Here is a 22,494-nt window from a genome sequence, read left to right as displayed (position 1 = left end):
ATATTTCTACAACTAAATGTATTCCAAATAATGTGCATGAAGTTTAAAAATGTATGTGAAGTTAGTAATCTGAATACCTTTTCTGTACTCCCACTTCATCATATGCTTTCATGTGCATCGTTGGAAACTATTGAGAAGAAAGGTCTGTTTTTTCTATTAGTAATTCCTGTAAGAAAAAGAGATTCTACCTTCATTGTCATTAATGGCTTGAACAGCTCTCCTACTTTCTGATCTTCTTGTTTGAGATCATCTCTAAGAACAGTTCTGTTCACAGCTTGTCCAGAAGAAGCGAACAATAATATTTGGGTTAAAGTGCCCATCTGAATGCTTTAATTCTCAGTAGATGAAGATAGCCTTATAATTTAGATCTGTTCCAGCTGAAACAATTTTAAGCCATTGGTAAATTTTGCCAACTCATCTTTCAGCTCTATTTTCCAGATCATTAATAAATATTCAACCACAACGATGAACCTCTTAACACCCCACTGTTAATCTTATACTGTGTTGAAGTTTGTGCATTTAATCTCTGGGTTTTTTTCTGACCTATTTGTAATCCATAAAAAGAACTCTACCACTTAACCCTGTGATTACTTAATTTCCTTGATAACCTTCCATTAGGGCATTTGTCTATCAGTGAGAGATCACGCTGTGGGGTTGGAGAGGAGTGAGTGAAACCATGAGAAGTTTGATAGAGGCTACTCAAGCAAGAAGTAGATTGTTAGAGCCAATTATGCAATTTAGCCACTTTTAATAACTTCAAGGAGTTAGCTTTGAAATTCTTAACTGAGTTAAACAGTGGAGGCAACCTAGTATATGAAAGAAAGAAAATACATGAAAGCCATTTGACTTTGTGAATGTCACAGAGAATATGTCCGAAAAGTAGGTTTAATAATATTGCCAGTTTTGCAAAGAAGAAAATGTTTTGAGCGGGATGTAAGTTACTGAACCTCAGAGTCTGTCTGTGGCAAGAATGAGCGGATGATAATGTTTCTGACTAAGCGTGAAATAATTGACTTCAGCGTAACATGCCATGTTCCAAACTGTCAGCCTTTCAGTCAGGATTTACAGCCACAGCCCCTCCTCCCTCTGATCAATGGTCTACGAGAGAAGACAAATATACCCTAAGCCCAGTTTGGAGTTCATCGATGACAGATCCATTTTCAGTGTTTTGGAACAACCTCTTAGTGATAGTTGGTGCTGTTCTTAGGAAAGAGAGACACGAAAGAAGAAAGCTGCTAGAGTAAGTACAGGTAAGTGTATCTCATGAATAAGGAGAGAAGTGTCCTTGGACTCTGGGAGAACAAGGACATTTGTGCAGGATTGTGGGATAATCTTGATCAGCAGATCAGAGAATACTCTGCCACTTTTGTGCATTGGTCTTTCGATTTTTTGACAAAACCTGATGTCGCCTCTTTTCAGTGTGTGACACCAGTGTATCATATCCTGAATGCTTTTGTTGTTCTTTTGTAAGTAATAATACAGTATACGAAGTTTTGAAATGATTGAGTGAAATTAAATGTGAGCTGTCAAAATGAGTCTGGTTCTGTTGGAAGATGAAACTCTGTTTATTTGTTTTTTTTTTGTCTAGATGACTGATCAAGAGCTTATTATGCTATTGGCATAGCGCATGCATAAAACAAAAAGCTTAAACCACCTGCCCCTCCATCTTTTCCCCACCCAAAAAGCTTGGAAGAAGACTCTTCACCCCCCCGCCCCGCCCCCGCCCAGCATATCTGGCCTCTTCATAAGCACCATGAAGTATCTCTAGAACATCCTCTAGTTTATAGAACTTTCTTTTTAGATTGAACACAGCAAGATCTTTAAGTAAACTTCTTAGTATGTCTCTTGTGTCTGAGAATATTGCGTGGGTGTCAGTCACAAAGTACCTTATAGAGTTAAATTTCTTCCTGCACTAGTTTTTCATGTACTGCTGCAACTATTTTTCTGTGCAATATTAAAAATATTCGCTACATTGAGTGTAAAAGGACTTACTGCACATAAAGTAATGGTCACTAAGATTGGGTAAAACTGCTAGGTATGTTTAAAAAAAGGTGCCATCAAAGCAATCATTAAACAGAAAACAAAGCAGTGTAAGAAAAAATTCTTCTTCATGATATATACAGAAAAATATTTCAATATAATTTCTTTTACTTTTTGAAAGCAACCAAAACAAAGTTTGGCTTCTAACTGACACTAAAAATAGGGGCTGGACAAGAATTTGCTAGATGTATGAAAAGCAGGACAGTTTGTGTATAAAAAAAACTGAACTGGGAGCCTGGAGTGAAAATGCTAATGCATAAATAAATAAGGGAATTGACTGTTAGAGTAATCAGAAAATATAATGATCTAATTCTTGCTTTGCATAAATAACAGGCAATTAACTTTCATTGACTCATGATGTGAAGAGTGATCGAAAAATGTAGATCCTTTGCTTTGGTAACTGAGTCTGTCAGTTGGGAAGAATGCTTTTCTTGACAGTTGATTAGGGGTTAAATGAACTGAATAAAATTGGTAATTTTTGCTGCTTTTCCCGCTTAGTATAACAACTATTATATGAAGCATTTTTCCTTACATTAGTTGTAACCACTAGCTTTACCCGATTAGCTCTGTTAGAAGAACTCATTTTGATTGACAAAGATGTCATTTTGGTAATCTCAACATGAGCAACAATGTCCAATACGTAGAGGATCAAAGTGTTTTTATTTATTTACATTGATAACCTACGATTTGAGTCCATTCTTAAGCAAACTGCTGCTTATAGGGAAGTACACGCTTGGTCTGATCTTGCAGCACCTTGGATGACGAAGGAAGGACCACCTCGTAGGAGAAAGGACCAGCAGCATCTCCTGACTCCGTAATGTGGTGCCTGCTGGTATCTGTATGGAAGTACAGAGAAGGATTGGGAGTGTTACCTCAGCTCCTGCAAACCAAAGAGGCAGCACCTCCCTGCAGGTCTGTAGCAGCTGCTCTCAAACTCGCTTTGGCACTGAGAGCCTCCCGGAGATGTTGGCTTGCCCTCGCTTGCTGAGAGATTGAAGGTGAAGTGGCATCCCATCCATTTGGTGCTCACTGACTCTAGGTAATGGGAAAAAAAACAGCTGGGAGAAAAGGGAGCACATGCTGAGGGAAAACAGGGGCAAGGGAAAGCGGTCTGCCCTGGAAATACTTACAAAATACACTCATTCTTAGTAAGCCTTGGTGCAGTCAATGGCTGTGGTTAAAAGGGTACACATCAGCAATTACCGTAATGCAGTTCCTGAGAGGAATGGGCGTATTTCCTTTGAGAGCCGAGTAACAGGGATTGCTGCAGAAAACAGTTATATAAAACAAACATGGCTACAGTTTTTTGGGGCTGTTTCTCTTGATAGGCTCAGGAACTTAAAATGCTTTGTAGCACAACGTTGTTTTGATCATTTTTGATTTGTGGATTCTCTTCCTCCCACATTGTTTTTTCCATAAACAGTATTAATCTCTTATTTAATGATCTTAAGGCTGCAAGAAACTTGATTTTGTGGCCAGCTTAGAAGCAGCTCATGCATCTAGGTTAAACTATACCATCTCCCTCCAAACCGAAACCTCTACCACTGCTGTAATGCAAGTCACTAGAGTACTGCGTGGGGCACTACTTGGTGTTTTTGTCACTGTATAGAAACTAGCCTTTGTTTTGATAAAGAATGATATTTTTGGAGGCCAAATAATCATAATCCTTGGGAAAACAGGGTAATACCTCTTGGTCAGCAAAAGAGATGAAGAACTCCTCTACTGGCGAGCGCCTGGCTGTGGCTCAGGGTCTTGTGACACACTGGGGAAAGCAGTGGTTTGCAGCACCTCTGCAGGTGAAGCAGCCATCACATTTGGAAAACTTGCTAGATTATGGCTGTGCTAAAGTTAGTTTTAGGGTGAAAAAAAAATTTTTTTTAACTTTAAGTCAGAAGAGAAACACAAAAACATCAACAAATAAAACATTTTTATTGAATATCTGTGTAATATGTATGTTATTTTAACGACAATTGGAAAACTACTGTGGGAAGTCACTACACAAAGTGAAACAAAATATAAACCACCTCATCAAAAATGAAGGTAAAATACAGCTAAAGTTGTCAGCTCGCGGGCCACGAGCGATATGGCAGGATAAAACACCCCAAACATTTTTACAAGATACAGAGAAAACCCACACAGAGAAACACTCAAGCAGGCAGTAAATATACACAAAGGCAACTAGGATCTTTCTACAGCATCAGATTCTAATACTTCACACAGCTTTGTCAGAAAGGTACATGTGGCTTCTCTGAGGATGAAAATGTCATCTTGGTCATATAGCAGGTTCAGTCTCTGAGACTCGTAGTACATTGCAAACCAATTCTATGGTGACATTCAGTCTGGCAGTGTAGGAAAAGAAAGCATTAAGGATACCTTAGCACAATGCATCGGCTCTGGCAGTTTGAACCTGCAGCTATCCTGAATGAACAACTTAAAGTTGGTATCATGAAGCTGAATATCTGTTCTCATGCTGGGAATCTGTCTGTCTAGTTCTTCTTCTCTTTGGTGGGGTTTGGTCCTTAAGGTTAAGATTTTAAAGTATTCCAGCTTGATGCTTTGCATGTATGCGCCTGTTTAGATCAGAAAATGTCTCACTTGTGTTTTTTCCATGTTTCATGTAAAAACAAGAAAAAATGGATCTTGCTATTCTTACTTTTGGAGGTGGGGAGCAATTTGGATTTTTTTTTTTAATTCTTCTCCCATTTCTTTGCTGCTTCCTTTACCCGCAGTGTACTGAAAATGTTGGTGCTTGGCCATCTCACTGACCCCCTTGGACTGTCACACCTCTCTCAGGAGCAGAGCAGGTTGTAGAATTTAGTTTTCAGTACAGAATTCTGTGATCACATCCATCTTCTTTTTCTCCCCCCCCAATATTTTTTTTTAGATACAAATGATAAGATGATTAATAGTTAACATCTCATGCCTCCCTCCAAAAGGTATAGCAATTCCACATTTCTGGGGTAGCTTGTGGTGCTGAAAATAATTAATCTTCAAAGCATTATAAATATATTCACAGCTTGGAAAGATAAACAAGGGGCCTCAAAGGATGGTGCATAAGATCGAAGCGATGCCCTAAATGACTTGATGAGATGCTACAAGCTGAGATGGCATGCTGTCTAGCCGTAAGATGACTGTCTACAACGGGGGGGGGAGAGGGGAGAGGGGGAGGGCTGGAAATGTAGAATATTGCACAGGGCTTGACAAAATGCTGCGTGGTCAACCCAGTCTATATAACATCCTTGTCCCCTGCATAGCTCGCCAGTTCTAAATTGGTCCGTAATAACTAGAACTGCTTCTGCTATGCGGTCCTTCGGCAGTGCAGTAGAAGGGAATGGCAGTATTATTACAATATCACTACAGAATAAATTGATTGCTATCCACTGAGAAAACTACATTTCTAAGCACACACGGCAGTCACAGTGATACACAGAGCAGTCTTTCAAGACTCTTATGGAATGACTAATAGCTTCATAATAGTGCCATTTACTACATAATAACATTGAAAACATTTAAAAACTCCTCCTGAAACGAGCATCTAGTATACAGAAGAGGTTGCTTCAGTTTTCTAGAACTTGTTCTTTGTTTGTTTTCACTTTTTTTTTAAAGGACAAATTAAAACTTTAGTATAAATAGTATATAAAAGGTCACTAGCTGTTCTCTTTTGGCTTACTTTGAAGTGCATTTAGAACTATGGCTAAATTTTGTCATCTTCTGATGGGATTACAATACTGTCTGTTTACCATGAAACTATTTTGTATAATAAACTCACACGGCTGTGTCTAAAAAATATTCTGCATTCCTTCTTAATCTGAGTTAGTATAATAAAATATTTTGTTACAAAGTCTAATGTGCAAACTCATTATCATGTGAAATCGTGGATGGAATTCACAGTATGCAAATTTTGTATAAAGGTGATAACGGAGAGCTACTCTTGGTTTCACAGCAGCACGCCACGACTGCTGAATCTCCCCCCACCCTCGCCCACCCCCCGGCCCTGCACAACCCTGCAACGCTGTCAGTTCGGGTGGTTGATGAGGTTGTCGCCTCCTATGGACCTGCTTCCTCAACTTTCAATCTAAAGCCATTTCAGTCTGTTGTGTGTTCATTTTGGAATATATACAGAAAAAAATTTTCTCCTGGCTTCTGGCTACGTTTCCTCGAGGTCAGCCACGGAGCTGCTCAGATCATGCTAAGTTGCCTGTGAAAGGTGTCTGCCAAATGGGATTTGCCCCTCCAAGATTCACTGTGTATGCGTAGCGTGTTATTAGAATGGTTCAGTTGAAAGCTCAGATTTAAGTTGTCCTTTAAGATGTCAGTGTAACACTACTAGTGCCTTACAAGTTGGAATTTTTTTCCGGAATGCAGACGATACAATAGTTACCCTATAATATATTATCAGCTCTCCTATATCTCAGTCAATTTACATAATTTAAAATAGAACATCTTATTAAAAACATCTAGATATACACAGATTAGGAAACGCTTACAACATACAAATACACAAACTAGAAATAAATTCTCAGCATACTGGTGAATATATACAACTGTGTGATACATTAAATAATTTCTGTCATGCTCTATCTACACATCATATTGCTTAAAAGAAGAGTAGATCTGGGGGGCAGTGGTGAAATGAAGCGCCTTTAGAGGGCTCTCTACATTTAAAGTTGTGCAAATTAAAACAGGATTTTAAAAGTACAACTGATCTGTGTCAGGAACACATGGCTGGAAATGAAAGGACCCATATTACTGAGGTATTTACAGATATTGGCTAAAGAGCACTATGTGGGCAAATGCAGAAAGGCTGCTGCTGCTTCTTCTTCTTTTTTTTTTTTTTTTTTTTTTTTTGTAATTTAATTTAATTTAATTTACTTCTTGACTGCCAGCATGGCATCTACCTCTTCCTCGGGCTGTAAGGTGTGCCACTGTGCGATGGGCCGCCGGGGGTTGGCCAGCATGTCTGACCAATGTCGCAGCTCCGCGCCAGTGCTGTTGTAGCCCACAAAGACCTTCCCGATGGCATCGTTCTTGCCAATCTTGTCATAGTCCAAAACAGTCACAACAATTTGCACTTTCTAAAATGAGACAAAGAAAGACCGGTGAGCATGCTGGGAAGGGGCAGGGATGAATCTCAGGGACAGACAACTACAATTCAGACGCTGCGTATACGAAGTGGGCAAGTGGCAGCCGGAGCAGATTCCACCCAACAATAAGCAAATTCAATTCAAAGCTTTCAATGTTTACTTCTTTTGAGTCTTCCAAATGAAATCAGGCTCAAAACCTCCATGTTCACTTGAAATTTGCCCCCTTGTATCACAGAACCTCATATGGGAATCAAGGCAGTATTTTTCCTTTAATGGATTAACAACTTGTGGATTTTTTTGTTGTTATTGAAGAATCAGTCTGTTAGAGGTCTGCAGAGCTAATAGGGAGATCTTAAGCTACGCTAAATGAAAAGTAGTGCAATTTAACACATCATTATTAAGTAAGTTGAACTCAGCAGGTGCAATTCAGAAATGCCTTTGCTCCAAGGTATCATTTGCAACATCTTACTCTATGCTGTTAGTTGCCCTTCTACTTCTAAACTCTGTCCCAGCCACCCAGCATGCTGGTCAGTCACTTGCAGGTAAATTCAGAAGATAGCCCACACAGTTTATATACATATACATACATATATTTGTGTGTGTGTGTGTGTGTGTGTGTGTGTGTGTGTGTGTGTGTGTGTGTGTGCCTGCGCGCGCGCAATATGCATGTATTGTGTGTGTGTATTTATATCCAGGCACCAAGAAAACAGCCTGCATGCTCAGCGGCGTTGGAAAGCAGCGTAAACTATACTGTTTCAGGGCTCTGACACAGCAGCTCTGCCAGTTGCACTAGCGTCTGACCTGCGACTGTGCTGGTGCTGGAGTACCACTTCTGCTGTAGGAACAGTAACCACTGGCAAACACGGTTAAACTATTCCAACAAAATCTGTGAGAGCCCATCTGTCAGAGCTCATAGACAATTTTCCATTCACTTAGACAGGGGCAAATTGAGAGGTGATGTTCAAGTTAGGTATTCACGTACGTGTTTGCGTGCACATGCACTCACTCCTCTCAATCAAGTCATTAAAATTTGTCAGAACAGCACAGACAGCTATTCCTCCAGCAGCATGGTGTTTTCCTCAACAGCATCTAAGACTTTACAGCTTTGGACTGATTTTGCTTAACAGTAAACACTTCTCCTCAGAGACTTCAATTTTTAAAGATGAACATACAGCTCTTTTCCTGACTCTGTTCCATCCCATAATAAATACACACATCTCCTCATTCCACATACAGGTTTCTTGAATTGGAGGAAGAAATGCACTGAGACACATTTCTTCCAGAAAAGCCTTTATTCTCAAGCATCAGGCTTTTAAATTTAAGGTTTTAAATAAAAGTAGATCCTGGAGTTCTTATTAGCACATTTAATTTCATTGCTAGTAATAGAATTAATCTTTTAAGAGTAATTTACTCTTTTAAGCATGTCTGCAAGACCAGACTCGTGAGGTTCCCTTAGAAGATTGTACAAATCACTGAGCCAGAGAAAGAGATGCTTCCAACAGGCACAAAAGTATTTACATAGCTGCTGATGACAAAAGTGTACCTCCGACTCAAGACTCTCTCCCCAGAGCACTCATGATAAAAGGCAATATCCTTAAGCAAGTATTTCTAGATACCAAAATGCTGTTTCAGTGTTGCTGTTTGCAATATCCTCACTTTTAATGTTGATGGCACCTCCCCAAATGAACATTTCTGTTTTAGATGCATAGTACAATCACAGACATAGAAAGTAGGCATAAGACTATTATTTTATGGTACAAAAAAGTTGCCTGCTGTACCTAGAAGCTAGTTACTATTGGATTTTTTTTGTTGTTAATCATAGCAAAACAATGGGCATTGTAAACAAAGGCACTTATTCGTTGATCAATAAAGCTGTAAGAACAGCTAGCTCAGATGATTAACTCTTGAGATGACTTTCAGCTCATGGTCTCTGGCTTAAACCTACAAGGAAATGTGAGCATCTGTGCCCCTTGGTACTGCACATGGAAGAAACAGCTGCAGTACAAAAAAACAACCAGTGCTAGTGAAAAGCACCACCTCTGCTAACAAACACCGGGATTAGCAGTTTCTTTGCTGTCAAGGGGCATTCCTGGGAGCGAAAGGCTCTGGAGACGTGACCACTTTGCTACCTACGGCTGTGGTCTGTCTTGAAAGTGGCAAAATGTGATCTGCCTGTATCAATAGGGCTTGGCTTCCTGGAGGGACCTCCCATGGCCTTGCAAGATGTAACCTCTCTTCTAAGGTTTTGTTTTTAAAACCTGATGCTCCACCATGACTTTCTTTCCACCATCCTGTGATAATGCACAGCGCTGAATATGAGCTTACATACGCATTTCCCTTAGCCAGAATCTGTATTTGCTATCAAATTGTTGAAAATTGTTAACGTTTGCCTCTTTTCAAATTCCATGGCTGCACTGCTATTGAGCTGCTTTTAGCGCAAAATCAGCTCTGCTTTCCTTCCATGAGCTATCTTGTCTTTGCTTTCAAACCATTATGAAACTGGAGTAACTGTTATTTTCTTATTTGAAAGTGAAAGTTTACTTAATGACTTACACATGAATTAGCCAAAGGTCACAGTGATTCTTACACTGTTAATTCTAAATAACATTTAAAATGTGTTTTTCTAATGATGAAATTACTTCAAAAACCATAATGAAATCACTTCTAAATACAGTCTTTTATAACTAATTTCAAAATACATTGGCATATGACCAAAGCCCATAATTACAGATTTTAAATTGAGGCTATATACTGAAGTAAATAGCTGTAAATTCAGTCCAACAAACTTACCAAAAAAAAAAAGCACAATTTTGAGCAGTTAAACTAGAACTCTTTCTAAAGGTCCTATGACCACTTTCCAAAACTGATTTAGGATTAGAAGACAAAATGCCCAAGCACCTACAGAATACACCTAATGCTGCCAAAGGCCTGTTCTTTGATGCTTATTATGAGATTTTTTTCACAAGCACACAGACTAACTTCCATTAAAGTCAATGGGAAATAGGTCCCACTGGATTTCCCACTTTCCCACTGATGGTCGTGTGGTTTACACGAGCGGGATCAGAGGATGGACCCAAGGTCTCTCCTTTTCCAAGTGAACCACCCAGCTTGCAGGGCAACTTCAGCCAGTCATGTACTTCGTTATTTAAGAAGAAACAAGTGTCACGCTCCCACCGCAAGCTGTAGCCACAGGTCATTAGAGTACATGCTTGAGGCTTTGAATATACAGGTACAAATCCATGTAGGAAGGGCAGGGAATAGGGTGTGGGCTTCCCACATGGCTCTGGGTTGGCTAAGGACACCTCCACCCCTTCTCCTGTGAGAAAAGGTTAGTTAACATCAGGAGAAGTTAAATCCTGAGTGAGAGATGACTTGCCTCCCAGTAGCCCACAGGCAGGTATCTAAATCCCTGACACAAACGGCACGATCCCTCTTCCTGGCATCTTCCATGGCTAGCGTAGATGACTTCCAGCTCAGTGGGCTGCCTTCTGAGGGCCCTCATTTTAGGCACTGGTCTCTCCAAGAACAGCCCCTGGAGAACTCTTTGGGCTACAACCTCACTGAATTGCCAAGAAAACAGATACTGCAGTCCTGACCACTGAGATTATTAAATGTCTTTCCAAGGGACACAGGAACCACTGAAAAAATTTTTGTGATGTGGTGGAAAACTGAAAAAACCTTCTGATTAAATAGCATGTTTTACTCAAGACAGATGCTGCAATACTTTCAACAAACAGGAACTATAAATGCATAGGTAACACAAATGTGACTGATGATGCCAATTTAGCATTTCAAATAATATGAGGGAAATTGCTGTATATTCATTTTCTTTTATCTCTACATTTTCTGCGGGCACATTTCTTCACTATCTCCCTGTGGAATTTTTTTTTTCCAGAATCCATTTCTGTTAACATAAAATGTCAGTTATCCATTTCTCGCTGATGAATCAAAGCTTCGTAAGTACTGTGCATTTTATCTGTTCCCTCTTGAAGCAGTCACACTCATCTAATGTAGCGCAGGGCTGGCACCTAGGTGCTAATGAAGGCATGCACATGTGATAATTAACAAGGTTCCTGTTAAATATTTATCAGGGCTGAGAAATGGAATGCAGAGAGAAGACAAAACACTGTTTGACATTACCTGAATTTGCTCGAATGGTACTTCAAAGCTGAACGACTCATTGTAGTAGGGATTCAGGGTGTTCTTCTTAATTGTCGTCTTTTTCTTCTTCAGCCTCTTACCATTCTGCATCAGATGGATTTTCACATAGGGATCTAGATAATCGCAGAGAAGAGGAAGGGGTAAGAAAGGTAGTTCTGTGTGTTTTCTACAGATTCTAATCCCCCAGATTTGATGAAAAAAAAAAGAAATATCTTTAACAACAAACACCACGTATTTACACAAAGTGTTCACTTCCATTACATGCAATGTGGGGAAGGAAAATAACTCCTGTAAGATTACAAAGTGTTCCTGGTGGAATAATGCACAGACTTTTATTATATTATCTCCTTAAGAGCACTAGGGAGGGGTAAATTTCCACCTGGTTCTGTTCTGTACTTCATGAGCTGTACTGGAAATGTCTTCCTTAAATGTTATTTACTTACTGGAAAGGTTTCTCTGCGATGGGCCCTGGCACGGCGGGATGGTTTTCTTTAAGCCCCATGAACGCTGCTGAAAGCAAGTGCGTGGTGGTCTGGGCACGGAGCGGCTGGCCGCTCTCTAACCGCCAGGCAGCTCTTCCCATCGCTCTCCTGCGAAGATGCTGCTGTTTTTCCCATCCTCTCACCTCCCTGGTGGGTTGTGACTGACATAGCGTAGCATCTATTAGTCTGGCACGCAGCCAGATTACATGGCAGTAAAGGACTTTGTCCCTTAAATACCCATTCTGTATCTTAGTGCTACATGCAGCTAGAATAAAGTTCAGGCAACAATATCCACATAAAGTATGAATTGTTTTTGCGACTCTCTACTGAATTCCCATTGTTATTTTGTGTGACTTCTGGCGGCCAAGTAACAGAACTGATTTAGTGCCTCATCAAATATTTCTCACACAAGCAAAATTCTCATTGCAGTTACTGCTGTGAAGTGATATCTCAGTGGTTACACTTCCAACGGAAATTTTGCCTGCTTAAAAAAAATGGAGGTATCAGTCTTTAACCTGTTGCAGGAACCATGTTCCTATTTAGAGAAGGAACTTGCAGTTCCTCTTTCATGGTGGTGTAAATTAGCAGTACTTTCACTGAGTTCAGTCATCTTCTTGTCTAGGCCTAGCATGAAACTCTGTTTGAAGAGACTCAAGCTCATCTTTTCCAACAACCAGTATGTTACACCAAAATCCGGGTAGGTTACCTCTCTTGGCTTTAGGGAGCTGAACTGTGATGTAGGTTTAGGGAAGCCTTTCCTCGAGCAACTTGGTGGGAGTCGCACAAAACTCCTGCCAGCCACAAGTCATTTGTGGTGCAAACTAAGAGCACCTGAATGTGAGCTATCAAGGGAAAGAGCTTCTCTTTGCCCTTCTGAGAAAAGGATCAGGGTATGGAAGAAAGACAAAAGAACACTGAAATTAAATATTATCACACTGAACTAACCATCCTTTAAGACTGTCTAATGAAGCTCATGCTTGGAGTATCTGAGAAGAATTGCTTTTGGCTACAGTCAAAATATGCCTTACTGTGAAAGCCCTAGGAGTTCAGAGCAGCGAAGTTACTGGAGTGGCTTGCTCACAGTCTGCGGTACCTATGAAGGGAACATAACTTTGGCGGTGGACACTTCCAGCCAGCAATCAAAGGTCTAATAAGATCCAAAGTCTGTTCGAAGAAACCAGAGAAATTCTAACTTAGAAATAGGCACATATTTTAGTAGTGAGACTACTTAGCCACTGGAATGGCTTCTCAATGCTTGTGGTGAACTCTCTTGCAGAGAGTTAAGACTTCTCTCTCCCCCAAAAGATTCAAATTCAAATACAAATTAAATCTGGGTAGCTCTATGCTCTAGGCTAGACAGGCGATTGCAAGGGTTCTCTTTGGCTGCTCAGTGTATGAATTAAGGAGTACTATGTGAGGAGCATCATTGCTAACAAAAAGGCAACAGAGTTCTGTTTCCTCTTGAATACTCGATTCAACATCACTGCTTATAGGGTTTTGAAGGTGGAAAACAGGGAAAACCTGGAGTCCCTCAACATTAGTTGATACTTGAGAAGAACTCACTGATCTCATCACTTTTGCTGAGGCTCCATGCCAAATGTACAATTGTTTTGACATACAAAAAAGACATTTTTAGGTACAGACAATAAATAGTAAGAAAATTCATCAGTTAAGAAGCCAGTGGTAGTGTGTTAAAATATGGAAATGAGATACGATGCTGTTAGACTATAACTTAAAGAACTACAGTGAGCTGGAAGGCTAAGCAGAGCAGTAATATGTTGTTATTATTCAGGGTATTAGAACCGAAGAATACCATTGAAATGAATTTAGTAGTTATAAGAAGTCAATCATTTAGTGACCTCTGTGCGTGTATGGACCATATACACAGATTGGACGGATTTTCATATGCCCATCAAGAACTCCATAGTAATGGTTTATATAGCAGTGCAGAAATATATTCCTATTTATAAAAACATGCCATATTTTGGAGAAAACTATTTTTAACCTAGAATTCAAGTGTATGTAAATGCTTGGGGACTGCTTGCACACTCACTTAAAATGATTTGCTTCTATTGACTTTAATAGATTTTCTATCTTCACACTGGCATTAGAGCAAAATCTGACCCTGGATAGCTCATGGACGTGGGACCAGACAGAGAAGCTCAGTTTCTGTGGTTTCTTTTTCATGTGCTACCATCAGATGATTTATTTTGAGTTAAGCTCAATGAAAAGCCAGTTTTAGTAGCAAAGATCCAAATGGTACGAGATTGCCACTGTAGTGCAAAACCAGCAACGGCAGTGATCCCAAATAGAGCACAGCAGCGGGGTACATCATGCGGGCCAGTATCCTTGTACTTGCTTTTTTTTTTTTTTTTTTAAGAGCAATCTGAGTGCAAAATTGTTATGCCAAACCAAATACAAATTAAACGTCACCTATATGAAATCACATTTCTAATTCTAATTGCAGAGGAAAATATTAAATAACTTTTATTTTACTAATCACAGAAATGCTGCAAACCAGAACAGGGTGTCCAGCTCAAGTAAGTGGATGTGTCATTAGAGATTTCAGCTGAGTTTATCCTCATCAGACTGTACATCCACTTTCTATTATCCAAGTAGCCTGGACTTAACTGGTTCTCCCCTCTCTTTATTCCTCTGGGTCTCATATATGAATGCCCAAACCCTGCATTATCTTCAGTTGCACTCTCTGTTATCCCTCCACATTATCGCTCACTCCCTTAACCCTCCAGTAATTTATTTGCTTGCGATGGACACAGACAGTCTGATACTGAAGCACACACTTTCTTGCCACTTCACAAATAAATCTCTGGAAAAGAAAGATTTCTGTTCCACCAAATAACAGAAACTGAACTGCTTGGAGTCAATTATTGGAAGAAGGGAGGATATTCAAAAGGAAGCACAATCTCTGGGAAGTGCCAGTCTCTAGTGATTTTTCTGAGATAAAGTTTACTGCTAATGGAAACTGCTCTTATCTGTACTTGTAACATAACCTCAGTGCTGGCACCATTACTCATGCTGAGTAATACTTTAATATGTAAATAGCCTCACTGAATAAGTGAGACTAGTAAGGATGACAGAACTTATATTGTAGTCCAGCTATGGTAAATTGTACATTAAGTGCACAGATTGGGCGTAAAGGGTGGAATTCTTTTGAGCAAATGTAAATGTCTATATCTGATGCCATCATCTCTAGCCAATGGAAAGAAATAAGCATTTCTCTTCAGGTACTCTGGATAATCATCTCACCCCAGAGTAGATACCTGTCTTTGGTCAAGTGAATTGCATTCCCCAAATATTTATTTCTCTCCACTGACTACCCAGGAAAGCCTGCAGCAATTAGCTTTGATGTACCAGTTATATTGCGGACATTTAAAATTAGAAGAGGTGAAAATCAGGCTGTTTTTTCCTACAATTTTGTTCCCTTCAAGTAAAGAGGGATTTAGGTCCACACTACATCCACAGATACCTGTAGGCGGACCTTAACCATCTACGTAGAAGAAGGGCTATTGCATCCAGCATGCTACAGATGTCCCTCTGCTAAAGGGACCTTGCTTAACATCTCATGTTAGGCAATGTGTGGGATTAAATAAAATTCTGCTATTTATTCCCTCATTAACAGTCTATCCATGAATGCTAAAAAGCTGTAAAATTCATAACTAATTGTGCACTGTGGATTTTACAACAGCATCTCAAGGGAGGCTAGCTGAACAGCTTTTAAAGCACTGGGGGACCAACTGACATATTTTGTTTTCCTGAAGTTTACAGCAAGACGCCAATACATTATTTAAAAGATAATTGAAATAGTATGTAATAACAGGTAAAGCCTTCTTGATTTATTTGGACTGCAAGACCAATCTACAAACAAAACCCTCTTAAAATAAAGGCTAGTTCATCATCATCGTCATGATGTAGACAAGATGTACTTAATTATTAGAGGTCTAAAAAAAAGTAAGCTTGACATTTGAAAGAAAATACTGCATCTCAGAAAAAGAAAATCACGGCTAATGGAAATATCTGAGGAAAAACTGGAACTTGAGAATGACTGTTGGTGGATTTTAACATGAAAATTTTCTTATGGAGATCAGTAGTTTATGAAAAATCATTTTCCACTTAGGTAGGACAGAATTTAGTACATACTTTTCCAAGTGTATGGATCTTCAGCAGAAAAATGTCAACAAAGTATCCAGCTTGGAATGGTTTCACTGCAAGGGTTTATTCTGAACACAAACATAAAGATGGTGCTGATCTTTGATAAATATTTGTAAGGCTTCTGTAATCTAATCAAAATACGAAAAGCAAGCAGCTAGAAAGTTGACAAATTTGAAAAATGCTGCAGGGAAAACACTGCAAATTGATTAGATACGCCATTACTGTCCCGAGTCTGTGCAGGGGGGTGTAGCGGTTTAAAGAAAAAAAAAGTGCACAGCTCTGTGCAATGGGATCAGGCAAAACCTTCTGCAAGCCTAGAATAAACCTAATGTGATTAATAGGAAAAAAAACTGAGCCGGAACAAACTAGTAATAAATACAGCTGAATAAAGTTTCATATGACAAAACACTGTAATAAGAAGATATTCTCAAATAAAATGTAGAAACTGAGAAGAAATACAGTGCCAGAATTGCCTTCAGCTGTATTTTTGTCATCAAAATGTTCGGGATAACTGGGTGCTAATCAGCACGTTTTTCCCAATCAGAAGAAAATTTATACCAAACCCGTGCCAAAGCTCGCATTCACTGACATTTAGGGCAAAGGTGTCATCAGACAGCAGAGTTTCCATTTTAAGAAGCAGAATAAATTCTTGAAGAGCTCGGAAATTGATCCAACACTTTCCAAAGAAAATCAGATTCAGAAACGCAGCTTTATAAATGGCTCCAAAAACAGAGTTAGGACAGAGGTGGGTCATCAGTCCCGTACTAAAGAGCCATAAGGATGCTCATCCTGCAGCGGCACGGCTGGCCAGGGAGAAGAGGAAAGGCCAAGCCAATGCCTTCAGCCGGAGCAGGGAGAGAGCAAGAACCAGTGTTGCACCCTTTACCCATCACTCCTCCATGCAAATGCTCTTCAGACACAGGCAATACTGTGTGCTTTCTGCTGCCTTTGGTGAGCAGCAGCAGTGGTTTCTGCAGCCAGGGAATCAAAAGCAGCAGGGCTCCTGGGAGAAGAGCAAAATAGGCCAAACTTTCCTGGTAGTTCCCATAGATTTGCTGCTTTTTTCCCAAGGATCTTGGGACATCCTCCCTCTGCGGGCCTATAAACCCTTCTCTCCCGAGAGAGCGATGATTCACATGATGCCTGTGGCATTCAGGCCATGGATAATTTGCCTTAACTTTTTTCTTCTGTTTATTCATGTGTGGAAGTCAGGGGATAATTAAGGCCTCTGGAATAATGACTTTAGAGTGATATTGTGCCTCAATTGTCTAAACCAATAATTTTTAGGCGAACGGAAAGCCTCAGATTGTGAAGAAAAGCCAGAGGGGGGGATATGTGTTATCTAGGGAAGAAGCAATATAAGGTACAATTACCAAGAAGCAGTACAAGCACTATGGTAAATTCTAGAATGTGTAAAAGTTATGGTTTATACTCATTGACGCAAGCTGTTGGGCCTTCTACCTTCTTCCACAAATGAGCAAAATAAAGGTGGAACATTATCTTTAAAGAGCAGCTGATGTCTCAAGGGAAACACTGAAAAACATTCTCATTAGAAGCAATTCTCTTGGCACAAAATATAGGGTTTGTATTTTTTTTCTTATCCGCAACATTTCCTTGAAAACAGGATTGTTGATTCGATCTTAAAGTTTATTTGCAGCATAATGTTCAGTCCTCGGCTAGTGTTATTTATTTAGTTGGGACTTCATCGCAGTTTCCACAGCCCCACGAGGCTGCGCATTACTTGATGTTTATACGCCAAATCTTTAGCTGAAGTTGATACTTGACCGATGCACAAGAGAAAGGTGGGTAGCAAAGTATTAGTTGCAGGTCCCTAGGTAGTGTCTAGGCCCGGCCTGATGCCAGCAAAGCACCTTTTAAAATCACTATAACAAGTGTGCTGAGGACTCAAGCATATGCCTGGCAGGTTCTCCAAACACCATCCATGGCAAACTGGCCATGAACAGAGTTAAGAAATTGCAGCTGGCCCAGCCAGGCTGCCAGAGTGGCCACAGACAGCTGTAAACAGCTTAGTTAAAAAGACCCCTATTGCAGCTGCTAACATCTGCCGATGCCCATGGGTGGACGGCTGCTGGCGCCGCACGCCCAGAGTACGCAGGGCTCTTTCCTGCTTGCGGTGTTATATGTCAGAGTGCAACAGGTTAGGTGGCTTCAGTTTCTTTATGTATTTCCATAAGCCTCTTTAACAGAAGAAGCGATAAGAGAGGATAAACAAAAACATTTGGAAATACATACTCGATAACGTTAGACAAACCCCCATAGGAATAATGGATTCCAATAGTCCATTTATGCAGGGGGAGACGGGGGTCAGCATTTATAACAGCTGACAATAGCCTGCCTCTAACAAAGATAGTGAAATGGAGAGTGTGGGAAAGCCCCGTTTCAAAGTAACTCTCCACTGCTGTGCAGCTAAATGAGTATCAAGTTGTTATTGAAACGCTGCATCCAGGGAACCAGAGAGCACTGGGAGGAAGGAGGTGCTGGAAAACTGTCAGCGAGCCAGCAGCTCCCTCGCCTGCGTGTCCCAGGCGGAGACGGTTCACCGCGACGAGCGGCCGCGGACGGGAGGGACAGAGATGCTCGCCGTGGCCTGAGGGCTCGGCAGCCGGCAGACGAGCCTCTAATTCCACCCACAGTGCTTCCAACCGGAACGTAACAGCAAATGTCACAGCGCCAGATGGGGAAAGTAGCATAAAACCGAAAAGAAAGAAAAAAGAAGCCGCCAAAACTCTTATTTGAAAAGAGCACAAATTAGTGCTTATGAGCTTATGATTAAGTTTACTGCCAGAGCAAGGGCAGTTGATCCGGCTCCCTTGTAGCCAAGCAGTTCATTTCAACAGAGTTACACAGCGGCAAAACAATAGTTTTATAAAGCGCAGGAAATGCGGGTTGAACCAACAGGAAAATGCACCTTAAGTTTTGGCTCTGTGTAAACACAGAATACCTTAGAGGAAAAGCAAAGCAACTCAGCCAAGCACTTCGTAAATGTGATTACATGGAAGCGATGAACACCAAAGCAGTAAACCTTGCTCTACTGTATTTGGACCAAAAACGGGTGGCACTGACTCCTCATGAAGCATGACTGCGGTTAGGAAACACAGCGTGGCATTTTAAAACTTTAAAATATTGTAGGAGGATACCTGAAATCTTAGGTAACAAAAAAAAAAGCGTATTGTGATATGTCATGTTTGAATACAAACGGAAAGAATACAGTAACATCTAAGATGAGGGGGGCATTAACACAGTGGAGAGTAATTAACTGGGGTAGCCGACACATACGGACAGCACAGGAATTCAAAGGGAAACCACAGCAACCCGGCAGCGCTTGAGGCAGACAACTTCGGCAGACTGCCGAGCCTGATTTTATGTAATGCATTTTGAAGATATGGAGGAAGAATTAATTAAATTTATATTTATTAAATTGGTGCTACTGAAAATCCCAGAAAGAAGATAATACATAGAGGCTTAGAGAGATTCAAAACACTGTCCTCAAGTGAACTGGTGGGGCTGGGGGGGGGAACATGCCCTGACTCAGCGGGAATGACATACAGAAGAGCGGAGACAGAAGCGAAAGCACATCATATGGAAAAAAAATTAGATAACAGATCACGTGGGATGTTTTAGCAGAAAACAACAGGAACTGGGGAAATAATGGCGTATTTTGCAGGAGTGCTTGTAAGTAGCTGCAAGCCTTGCGCAACGGACGGCTGCCTGACCGAGTCCTTCAGAGAGGGGCACCGATATTTGGGGCCGAGACACAGGACTGCAGTAGCTCACTCTCCGGCATATGCTGCCCGGTGAAATCCATAACGCGAAAAAATCAGGTGCTGGAGGAGGGCTAGGTGCCAAACGATGGCATTGAGAAGCCCCAGGCACCTGGGGGAGCTGCCTGAACAAGTCTGCAAAAAATGCCAAGGTGAGGAATTATGTTTTGCCTTTTCAAGCCTTCACCGTTTTCCGGTCATATCACTATCAACATTTTAGGCAAAAACATTGTTTCTTTGACTGAAAGCAACTCTGGGAGACTTAGGAATTTTGCTTGGTCAGGCATTTCTGTTTGCACGAATGTTTCTGCGCTCTGCCAGACTTGCACATCTGGAGTGACTGTCGCAAGAAAGATGAGTGTGCAGCGTGAAAACTAACTGTGCCCCACGGAGACAAGGGCGAAGACCTGAAGATAAGGGGGAGTCAGCCAAGAAAGGGATTTCCTTCATTCGGTGAAAGGCTGTGCTAATACGAAGAACTTCTTCAAAGGCATTAACGCCAATCAGAAAGGAGTAGAAATCTGTTCAAAAAGACTATTTTGCCATGGCCAAGCATTCAGATAGCTTTATTCTGGACAAATGCGTGGAGTCTGCGGCGCTGCAGGGAGCAACCTTCTATTTCCATTTTTTACCTATCTGAAAACAGTTGACAGACTTTTTCCTTTCATCTCTATTATACTTCCAACACACTGCTGACTGAGAACAAACAAATCTCTCTCTTGGCGCCCAGCAAAACCAAAACCAAAAAAACCCCATAGTAGCTGTGAGGCAAAAGAAATCCTAATCTCAGGTTGCACCGTGGACAGGTAGAAGCTCCACTGTTACTGGAAATAAAAACAAATTGGAGCGTGGCAGTATTCACTGAAAGGAAGTAACCAGCACTGAAGTACACAGAAACTCTATTAAAACCAGCAACTAGGCTAACTAGTTTATTAGCAGGCTACTTTAGCAAGACTATACATTCCACATGACAGACTTTTCATGTCAGCACTGGCACAGTAAGGTTTTACGGTTCGACTGCACACCAGCATGCTGCTACCACGTTCTGACTGTCTTTACAGGAAAAAAGGCTAACACAGCGTGCCTAAGGGTAATCTGCAGCCTCCCCCAGGGAGGGTTAGAGGCAACACATTAAAACGAAGGCAAAGGCGGTGATAAGGCTGCCTCACATAGGAACCACTGAACAATCAGCTTGCTCGCATGGAAGCGTTTTTTCCAAATGCAGCAAACCCAGGGATGACTGCATAGTCCATATCCTCCCAGTCAAGGGTAATGTGACATGAGCTGGGAGGAAAAGCAGAGGACAGCAAAAATAGAAAAGCAAAGCGGCAGTATGTGTTACCTACATATGATAGAAAGCGTAGGGAACACCCAGTTACATTAGTTCATATAAATGAAACATCAGACAAATGCAAAGTGATATACTGAAAAGTAACTGTGATGTTTTGAATAAAAACCTATTGCTGCTACTTAACAAACTGCTTTTCCTCATTCGGGTAAACATTTAGTCTTAGACAACGTGAGAGAGATGTTTTTTGACAATTAAACTAGAAATACCACTGACAGCTAATACTGCAGGAATGCGGCAGTACAGGAGGAATGAAAAAAAAGTCTTACAGCTTCTGTGACTACCAGGAAAGCAACCTGATTCGCACTTTTCCCAGATGAAAAACCAACCCTAGTTGTGCTTTATCAAAGTTGGTATTTATTTTAAGAGCATATCAAGGCTTTCAAGGTCCGTTTCAGTCATTGGTGGTTGTGTACAAAGGGAGCCCATGCCTGCCCAGTTTTCCATCTCAATTTGAAGTATGTTCCCATTACTTCTACCTGAAAAGTTTATATTAGTATACCATTCGGCTTTCATTTTGTTTGCATTATTTTTCTGTTGGATTTGAACTTTAAGGAAAAAGTGCAAGTGGAATTAAGGAGCTGCATGATTGCAGTCATGCTTTTAGCCTACAGAATCACTAGAAGAAAGTATTTAGTGTGTCTCTGTCTCCCCCTCTCTCCTCCTACCCCTCACACCTCGAGTCTGTTAGGCAGGGTTTCAGGATGTAGTATGGCTATTTATACAGGCTGTTTTTGGCATCTAACTTCAGTGCGATTCAGTGGGACCATGCCTTCCCTGCCACAAATCAGACACCATCAAGCCTATATATGAAACTTAATGCAACTCAGGATAGAGACACTGATTTCTGTCTGGTTGGACACAGAGGCCGCATGAACCCTTTCCCTACTCTCTGCTCAGAGAAAGGCTTGGGACAAGCGCAGCCAGTTTGCTTGCTGGCGGAGAGAAGATGACTCCTGGCACACTGCAAGGCAAAAACTGCACTGGCCCAGCAAGTAAAAGGGGCCATTTTTTGGACTGTGTTTCCCAATAGTGTTGGGAAAATTACATTTGGGAGGGATTTAGGCACTACAGTCAGGAAAAAAAAGCTCTAACGCAGATTTTCTTGGGACGGGCAACATCATTATCTCAACGTCAGCAAGAGAAGTTACCACATAGGCTGAATTTATCAACAGTTTGATTGAGTTCAACTAATTTACATTCATTTATAAAAAATGACAACTTCTTAAAAACCTATTTTGCATTATCAAAAAAAATTAAGTTTTGAAAAGCCTGAAGGCCAGCTTTTGAACTCAGGTACTCGCAGAGCGAGGGCTGGGAGCCTGCACGCCTGCACCCGTCTCTGCTGATTCCACATAATGAAAAGCAGTGACCTGAAACTTCAGGCAAATTTTTACTGAAGCAAGAGTAGCATCTAAGTGAGATTC

The 22,494-nt window shown here is 40.8% G+C and overlaps 1 protein-coding gene across 3 annotated transcripts in view; it reads right to left on the bottom strand.

The window, feature by feature from the left end:
* Positions 1 to 3,950: 3,950 nt before the first annotated feature.
* SYT1 (synaptotagmin 1) overlaps positions 3,951 to 22,494 on the bottom strand; it is a 352,931-nt gene continuing 334,387 nt past the window's right edge. For all 3 annotated transcript variants that reach the window (XM_064509482.1, XM_064509467.1, XM_064509475.1), the window contains exons 9-10: positions 11,265 to 11,398; positions 3,951 to 7,115 (exon numbers count right to left, since the gene is read on the bottom strand). In XM_064509482.1, the coding sequence (XP_064365552.1) occupies positions 6,909 to 7,115; positions 11,265 to 11,398 (341 nt within the window). In that variant the 3' untranslated portion in view covers positions 3,951 to 6,908. The remainder of the gene's footprint in view (positions 7,116 to 11,264; positions 11,399 to 22,494) is intronic.

Source organism: Dromaius novaehollandiae, chromosome 1 (genome assembly GCF_036370855.1).
Source record: "Dromaius novaehollandiae isolate bDroNov1 chromosome 1, bDroNov1.hap1, whole genome shotgun sequence".
Lineage (NCBI taxonomy): Eukaryota > Metazoa > Chordata > Aves > Casuariiformes > Dromaiidae > Dromaius > Dromaius novaehollandiae.
The sequence above is the reverse complement of the archived record's forward strand: the minus strand, read 5'-3'. Positions and strand labels throughout refer to the sequence as shown.